The 9,284-nt window shown below is 37.8% G+C and overlaps 1 protein-coding gene across 1 annotated transcript; it reads left to right on the forward strand.

Annotated features, from left to right (window-relative positions):
- The first annotated feature begins 2,107 nt into the window (after window positions 1-2,107).
- LOC131624391 (uncharacterized) lies at window positions 2,108-9,083 on the forward strand. The gene is made up of 2 exons (XM_058895341.1): window positions 2,108-2,788; window positions 8,196-9,083. Exons 1-2 carry the CDS (start codon window positions 2,108-2,110, stop codon window positions 9,081-9,083), a joined length of 1,569 nt encoding a protein of 522 aa, XP_058751324.1.
- Window positions 9,084-9,284: the final 201 nt, after the last annotated feature.

Here is a 9,284-nt window from a genome sequence, read left to right on the forward strand (position 1 = left end):
TGTCGGAACATTCTGGGATATTACAGCTGAAGGATCTACCAAAGAAGATGATTGCAGTCCTACTATCACAGAATCTGAGACTGAACTTCCTAACAAGAGTCCATCAATAAGAGTTCAAAAAAATCATCCTAGTGAACTTATTATAGGTGATCTCAACAGTGGAATTACTACAAGGTCAAGGGAAGTAGTTTCAAACTCTTGTTTTGTGTCAAAAATTGAACCTAAAAATGTCAAGGAAGCCTTAACAGATGAGTTCTGGATTAATGCCATGCAGGAAGAACTAGGCCAGTTTGAAAGGAATGAAGTATGGGAGCTGGTACCAAGACCTAAAGGTACTAATGTCATTGGAACAAAATGGGTTTACAAGAACAAGTCAGATGAACTGGGAACTGTTGTCAGAAACAAAGCAAGGCTAGTTGCTCAAGGATACACTCAAGTTGAAGGAATTGACTTTGATGAAACCTTTGCTCCAGTTGCTAGACTTGAGTCAATTAGATTACTGCTAGGAGTTGCTTGTATTCTAAAATTCAAACTATATCAGATGGATGTGAAGAGTGCTTTCTTGAATGGATACCCGAGTGAGGAAGTTTATGTGGAGCAACCTAAAGGTTTTGCTGATCCAAATCATCCTGACTATGTGTACAAACTAAGAAAAGCTCTTTATGGCCTAAAACAAGCCCCTAGAGCTTGGTATGAGAGACTAACTGAGTTTCTTACTGGTAATGGGTACAGGAAAGGAGGAATAGATAAAACTCTCTTTGTTAAAGATGAAGGAGGAAAGATCCTGATTGCTCAAATCTATGTGGATGATATTGTGTTTGGGGGGATGTCAGACAAGATGACTAGACATTTTGTTGATCAGATGCAATCAGAATTTGAAATGAGTCTAGTTGGAGAATTAACTTATTTTCTTGGGCTGCAAGTTAAACAGATGGAAGACTCAATCTTTCTCTCTCAGAGTAAGTATGCTAAAAACATTGTTAAAAAGTTTGGAATGGAAAATGCTTCTCACAAAAGAACACCAGCTCCTACTCACTTAAAGTTGTCCAAAGATGAAAAGGGAACCAGTGTTGATCAAAGTTTATATAGAAGCATGATAGGAAGTCTGCTGTATCTCACAGCCAGTAGACCTGATATTGCTTTTGCTGTTGGGGTGTGTGCTAGGTATCAAGCAGATCCTAAGATCAGCCATATCAACCAAGTCAAGAGGATCCTGAAATATGTGAATGGTACTTGTGAATATGGAATGCTCTACTCTCATGGGTGTGAACCTATTCTCACTGGATATTGTGATGCAGATTGGGCTGGAAGTGCTGATGACAGAAAAAGTACTTCAGGAGGATGTTTCTTCTTGGGTAATAATCTTATTTCATGGTTCAGCAAGAAACAAAATTGTGTGTCCTTGTCCACTGCAGAGGCAGAATACATTGCAGCAGGAAGTAGTTGCTCTCAGCTTGTTTGGATGAAACAAATGTTAACAGAATACAATGTCACACAAGATGTCATGACATTATATTGTGACAACTTAAGTGCCATTAACATTTCAAAGAATCCCATTCAGCATAGCAGGACCAAGCACATTGATATTAGACATCATTACATTAGAGATCTTGTTGAAGATAAAATAATTGCCTTGGAACATGTTGCTACAAACCTTCAATTGGCTGACATTTTCACAAAAGCCTTGGATGCAAATCAATTTGAAAATCTAAGAAGCAAACTAGGCATTTGTCTTTGTGAAGGATTATAGCAATTAATTGGGTGTGGGGCCAGCAATATTTCTCTCTCCAAATCTTTGATATCATTACACATTAAAGTGTATTTTCCCCCCCTTTTACAAGTTACCCAAACGGTTTCCATTCCTCCAAAACCTCTCCTCCACACTCACGCTATCTCTCTCTGTTGCTGCATTCACAATCCCTTACCCAGCTTTCCACTTTCTCTCACCATGTCTCAGAGTTCTCCCTCAAAGAAATCTTCTCCTACCTCTGAAACAGCATCAGGTTCTAGGGCACCAAATGTTGTGAGTGATCAAGATGTTGTGCTGGATGTTGTGCCATTGAACTCTGTTCCTGCTGCCGATACTGTTCGTAATCCACCAAGAAAGATGCATGCAAGAAAATCAACTGGGGGATCTGTTCCTGAAACCTTTTCTGTTCAAGATAGAGAGGGTTCTGCTTATGTTCACAATGCGATCGCAGGTATTGTCACAAGAATCTTGAATGAAGGGCACAAGGTTGATGGGATATCTGTTCCTCTAGCCCAGATGTCTGCCTCTGAGAACAGCAAAGATGATCAAGATGGTCAAGATGATGCTAGCAAAGATCAGGGTGATGTTGAGACATCGGTTGATAACACTGATGAGAAGAACCCAGGTGCCAAAGAAGTTGAGACATCTGAAGCTATTAATGTTGAAACATCTGGTACTAAAGATGCTGAAGTTCTTGAGCCTGAGAAAGCTGAAGAGGTTCCTGTTGCTGCTTCTAAAGAAACCCCTAATGAAGGTCCTACTGTGCATGATGTTGTGAATCTGGATGATCTGGATGATTCTATTGACATTGCTGATGATGAACTCATCTTTAGCATCTCTCATAGAGTCAAGACTCGTAAGGGCAAACAGGCTTGTGATCAAGATTTCTCCAAACCTCAGGTTACTCCTCAAAAGAAGGTCACTATAAAGAAGGTCAAGAAGGTCCTTGCTGAACCTTCAACCACAGGGAGCAAGGCTACTGTGAAGAAGAGGAAGGAAAGAAGTGTTTCTGTCCCAGAAGATGATGTCTTAAGTGATGTCCCTGACATCCCATCCAAGAAGAAGATTGCTGTCACAAAGTCCTCCACAAAGGTTCGTGATGTTCCTTTGGATAACATTTACTTGCACTATGCTTCAAATGCTATCCAGTGGAAGTTTGTCTATCAAAGAAGGCTGGCTCTGGAAAGAGAATTAGCAAATGATGCTCTGGAATGTCAAGAGGTCATAAGCTCATCAAGGCTGCAGGTTTGTGTCATACCCCAATTTTTGACCTAAGATACCACCTCATATCATCTGCATATGCATCATTTGCATCTCTAACAAACTGCATAGCTTGTGTTTGTTACTTGTGACTCAGCAGGATTTAATCAGGAAATCACTCATCAGTACAAGTAACAATCAATTAGGGTTTTGTTCTCCCTTCATCTCAAAAGAACTATCTTCATCAACAATCAACATTTGGTCCTCAGAGATCCATCTCAACAAGCTCAAAGGCTCTGAATCGACTGAATTAGGGTTTTGACTGAAGATAGCACACTCCTGACTTTTGCTCAGAATTTGACCTAATGACTTGGGACATGATATCAAGACCTCAAGTGCATCATTTTGATCTAATCCATTGGCTCATAACATCTCCTACACAAAGATTGATCAGACAAATCCTCAGATCAGGATTTTGAACTATCAGGGACTGAAATCAGGGATCACATTTGGGAAACCCTAAAAATCCCCAGGAAGTCAATCAAAGGTTTCAATCATCCTCAAATAATCCCTATGACAATATCCCATGGAAATTGCATCTCAATTCAAGACCTACAGTCATCAATTTCATTAGGTCGACAATTAGGGTTTTTTGACCTAATTCACTGAACAACTGACTTTTTAATCAGGACATGGTGCCACAACTCAAACCATGGCTCAATATCCTCTAATGCTTCAATGTGGTCCATTCATACCATTCATTTGATGAGGATAGCCTGTTTCATTTGAAATCTCCAGAAACGCGATTCGTCTGAAAAAGTCAACTGTACAAGATCACCATTGACTTTTGGGGAATTTTGGTCAACCATGACTTTTGAAGTTTTGAATCATCAATATGTGATATATGAAGTCATTTGATCAAGAAAAATCAAGAAAATCAATCAAGAATCAAAAAGTCAAAGTTTGACTTTCATACTTAGAAAATTTTTCTAAGTGTTTTTCATGGTTTTTTCCAAACTTTGAAAGGGAATTTCTCAAAATTTCACCTACAAACTGAAAAAAACTTCCAACATGAAAGTTGTAGATTTTGATCCAATAAACAACTTTGACACATATAAATTTTTTCCATAAGATCAACCATTTAAGAGATATGGTGCTTCAAAGTTGGTACTTTTTGAAAACTTCACTTAAAACTTCATTTTTCCCAAAGTTCATGGATCTTTTTCACCCACTTCCTTAAGGATCTTGAAGAAACTTTCAACTAGGGTTTTGAAGTATGTAATATGAGCTTTCCAAAATGTCCAAGAGCATGAAAAAATATGGAGTGTAGCTATGGTTTTGAATTTTGCCATTAGTGAACTTTTCACTTGAAATTTCAAGTCATTTTGCCAAAGTCATGAGCCAAATTGCCAAATGATCCAAATAATGATGCATAGATGCAATGATTGAAGATATTTTCTGATTTGAAGATCAGAATGGAAGAGATAAGAAGCTTGGCAAAATAACCATGGTTAAGTCACTTTTAACCATTTGCATTTAATGTAAAAGATTCCATTTTATCTCTTAAGCCAAATCATCACTTCTTGATCAACTTGCAAGAGCTTTGCATTCAGAATCCTTGCCCTATAAATAGAGGTCATTACCTCATTCAAAATCACACCAAAACCTCACAAAGCATAGGTTTTCTCTTTCTTTCTTGAATTACAAGTTTCATGTTTCAAAATGAGGTAGAAATCCCAACCTCCAAATCCTTGAAGCTATGGCCAAAGTGATGATTCTAGCAAACCATAAACATCATATGGGATGTGTTTGAATCACTCATGCACCCAAAAACACCTCAAATCTCAGAATCACTACCTCACTTCCATAATTGCATAACCTAAGCCTTATCATGCCGATTTTCATTCCAGACCATTTCTGTCCAAACTATCACTTCTAACACCTTCCATATACTTCATATGAATGATCCAAACACTCACAGACGACCTGTAACACCTCCATCTTCAAATTCGATTCATACTTGAAGCAACTGCAGTTCGGGTGCCATGGCCATGCTCAGATGAATTTAGCTTGTTCCAGACATCCAGACACCTTCCATAATCATCATTGAAGCTATCCAGATTGATACAAAGCATCTGTAACACTTATATTGAAGAATCAAATCTCCAGTTTGGCCGTTTTTGAAGGTAAGTCACTTGAACTACAAACTCATACTTGCACGCATCATAAATGAAATATGAGCATACCATCTTGTTTCTGCACCTATGAGGATCATTAACCCTCAATCAATTGCATCATAACTTGCACATACACGATTTCAGATTGAATTAGGGAATTAGGGTTCTTCGTGTTCATCAGAAAATTAATGATCTTAGAGTGAAAATAAATGGAATTAAATGGTACCATCATGTTCCTGGTGAAAAATCGAGCAAGATAGGCTATTCACTTGATCAAAACAACACAGTTTTAGAGATTTTCAAATTTCAGTTGGGATTGTGTTCTTGGCGCGTTTTTTGGTTCAGAAATTTCAAATATCAATTTCAAAATATAATTAAACGAACGCGTATGTTTAACAAGCCACAAGCGTGGCTCAGTTGGTCCATGTTTTGGTCTGCAAGCGTGGGTGCGTGGGTTCAAACCCTTGTGGAGACAAAACCAATTTTTTAGCACCTATTTTCTTTCATTTTCTTCACAACTTTAACATTTAATTTAACCAATCAAATTAATTTATTTTCTCTTCATTTTTTACACACTTCTTATTTAATATACCTATTTTGACAATATTAAAAAAAATCACAAAAAAAGATTTATTTAATATGTTTTTAATTAGGTTTAAAATAACATATTTTAAGTGTTTTTTAATATTTTTAAATATTTGTTTTTCATTTAATTTTCAAATTTAATCACTTGTAAATATTTTTTGAAGCAAACCCTAATCATCTAAGTGTTAATTGAAGACAATCTTCTTGTTTATCTTGATTAAATTTATTTCTTCCAAAATTCAAATCGTTTTAAAAACGAGCGATCACGATTCGTTTCAAAAACGGTAAACCATTTCTTTTTGATTTTCAAAGGAAACTATTGATTAAATCTTTTTAATTGATCAATTGATTTTCAAAACGATGTGGGGCCTCTCGAATATTAGAGAGTATAAGTCCCTTTCGTCTTTCTTTGTACAGTTTTTGTTTTAACAGAAAACTTTTTCCAAATAAACTTCCAAACAGTTTTTTTAACAAACAAATCTTTCAACTCTTTTTTAAACCATCCACCATGTTTTATGAAAATAAAACATGGGCCTCTCGAATATTAGAGAGTATAAGTCCCTTTCCTTTTCTTTATACAGTTTTTCTTTGTACAGAAAACTCTTTCAAAACAAATCTTCAAACCGTTTTTTCAAACAACGTGTCTGTAAATAAAACAATCAACCATGTTTTGTAAATAAAACACGGGCCTCCACGTAGGTATAAGTCCCAAGCCCTTTGTACATACCCATTCCAGTACATGAAATTAGGTATTTCATCGTACGCCTTTTTGTACATATCTCGATCAATCTGATTTTTAACCTTGAATAACAAACCAAAAATGAAGGTTTTCTTTAAATCTTCCAAAAAATATACCACGGGCCTCCATGTAGGTATAAGTCCCAAGCCCTTTCGTAAATACCTGTTTACATAGCTTTGAATAAACTCAAGTGGACCTTTCCCCGAGTGTGAGTCCCAAGCCCCGTGTATACAAATGGATCATGCTTACAGGTATATTTCCTTCATAAACTCCATTATATACACACACTTTGTCATATATGTATAACTGTTCATATTTGTTCATGTACTTGTTCATATTTGTTCGTACTTGTTCATACTTGTGATTGTGTTATATGCTTATTCAACTTAGTACAACACTAGGTTCCCCATAGCCTCCTATTGGGCTTTGTGCAAAGAACCTCCACTAGTTTAGGTTAGGACATAGAGTATGGTTTCCCGGTGAAATCGCTCTAAGAGCTCAGACCAGCTATACCATGCCTCCCCTTGGGCTTTGTACAAACGAGTGACCCTCCCATAGCCTCCTCTTGGGCTTACAATGCAAGGACCCTGGATTGTCCCTCCCATAGCCTCCTCTTGGGCTTACAATGCAAGGACCCTCGGATAGCCTCCTCTTGGGCTTCGTACAAGGACCCACAGGCTTCTTATAAGCATCCCTAATATCCAAATCAAATACCCTAGGAGATTAGACATTTTTCATCTCTATGCTAGGAGTATCTCTTATATATCATCACAAACAATCAATCAATCAAACTTTTTTGCCACAAGGCTGGCTAATCAATCAAATTTCTTTTTGCCACAAGGCTGGCTAATCAATCAAACTGTTTTACCACCGTACTGGATGATTAATCAAAGTTTTTGTCACAAGGCTGACTTCATTGAAACTTTTGCCACGAGGCTGGCTGATTAATTAAAACTTTTTGTCACAAGGCTGACTTCATTGAAAGTTTTTGCCACAAGGCTGGTTAAACAAAAACATCTTTATCATTCTAAGCACCCTAAGTGGCATGGCCCCGGGCTTATAATGAAAAGATTTTTAAACAAAATCAAACAGATGTATGTGATGATATAGATTAGATACATCTAGCATTTAGACGACATTTGTCTATTTTCCTTTGCTTCCACTAGCATAAGTGGGAACTACGATTGCTCTGACTTTCTCAACATCCCTTTGAGAATACGTAGGCACAAGGTCGATCCTTGGCGAGCAAAACAAAACAAAACAAAAAAAAAACCATTCAAACCTTAGCACCCGTAGACCCCGAGCTACAGATGCTCTGATTCCCTCTAAGGGATATGTATGCAGAGGATCGCGATGATCTTTGCGAGCATAATCAAACAAACACCTTAGGTCCCACCTCTTTTTCACAAGAACCTCCACCACAACAAGAATGGAATAAGCAAAACAAAGAAACCTATAGAGTACTATAGATACGTTGGGTGCTAATACCTTCCCTTCGTATAACCAACCCTCTTACCCAAAGATCTCTCCCCCCACTTTTAGGTTATTGCAGCTTTTTTCCTTTTCCTCCTTTGGAAATAATAAAAAGTTTGGTCGGTACAAAAGAAAAATCATTTTTTTTGAGCACTCGAGCCCAAAGAAGGCATCAGGTGTCTCATCCAGAAAAAAGACAACGATTTTTCCCCGCGACAGTTTGATTAAAACTGTTACTCATTTTTCAAAGTGTTATGAAATGCTGGTGAAGGAATTTATTGTGAATTTGTCTCAAGATTGTGGTGATGGAACAACTGATGATTTTCATAAGGTGTATGTTAGAAGAAAGTGTATAGATTTTTCCCCTGCTGTTATCAACCTATATCTAGGTAGAGATGCTGAGGCTCAACCTGAGCTTGAAGTGACTGATAATGAGGTTTGCAAGGTAATCACTGGTGGTAAGGTTAAGAAGTGGCCCATAAAGAGCAAACTGTCTGCTAGTTCTCTTAATGTCAGGTATGCATTGCTGCACAAAATTGGTGCTGCTAACTGGGTGCCTACCAATCACACTTCCACCATTGCTGTTGGCCTAGGAAGATTCATATATGTTGTGGGAACCAAGACAAAATTTGACTATGGGACCTACATATTTGATCAAACTATGAGGCATGTTGGTACCTCTGCTACCAAGCTTCCCATTGCTTTCCCATCTCTGATATGTGGAATAATCCTCAAGCAACACCCTGGAATTCTGAAAAGTAAAGATTCTGTATGTAAGAGGGAGAGTGCTTTGTCTTTTCACTACAAGCTGCTGCAGAGGTCTGATGACAAGACATCTGCTGGGACATCACAACCCAACAAATCTGTGAACAAAGCTCTTCTTATTGCTGAGCTAAAAGAGACTTGTCAAGAGTTGGACAACAGGAAGCTGAAACTTGAAAATCTCATCCACAGTTTTGAGCAGTCTACAGATGATGATCTTGCTGATGAAAAGGGTGGTGACAATATGGATGAAGACAAAGAGGTTGAGGAAGAAGCTGAGGAAGAGGCTGAGGGTGCTGAGAGTGGGAGTAGTGATGCTGCTGAATGGACTAGTAGCTCAAGTGATGACAATCCTGGTGGCTCTAGTGATGAAGACAGTGATGGGTCTGATGATTAGCTCTGCTGAGCTGAATATGTTTTGGCTCCTTTTGTGGCTAAAAAGGGGGAGTAATTGGTAGTGGTAGTGTAGTGGTAGTGGTTGTTTTGTGGTAATGGTTGTTCTGTTATTTTGGTGATCTTTTGGTTTTTTTTTGGACATGGTTGTTTTGTGGTTTTCTTTATTTTGGGTTTTCTCTGGTTCTCCCTGACAATGACAAGT

Source organism: Vicia villosa, unplaced genomic scaffold, assembly GCF_029867415.1.
Source record: "Vicia villosa cultivar HV-30 ecotype Madison, WI unplaced genomic scaffold, Vvil1.0 ctg.000114F_1_1, whole genome shotgun sequence".
Lineage (NCBI taxonomy): Eukaryota > Viridiplantae > Streptophyta > Magnoliopsida > Fabales > Fabaceae > Vicia > Vicia villosa.

Bases quoted from the DNA above. Each gene is read 5' to 3' on its own strand.
- LOC131624391 (XM_058895341.1), top strand. From the start codon at position 2,108: ATGCATGCAAGAAAATCAACTGGGGGATCTGTTCCTGAAACCTTTTCT. The intron at 2,789-8,195 runs GTCCCTGACATC...ATGCTGGTGAAG, and splicing joins AAGATGATGTCTTAAGTGAT to GAATTTATTGTGAATTTGTC.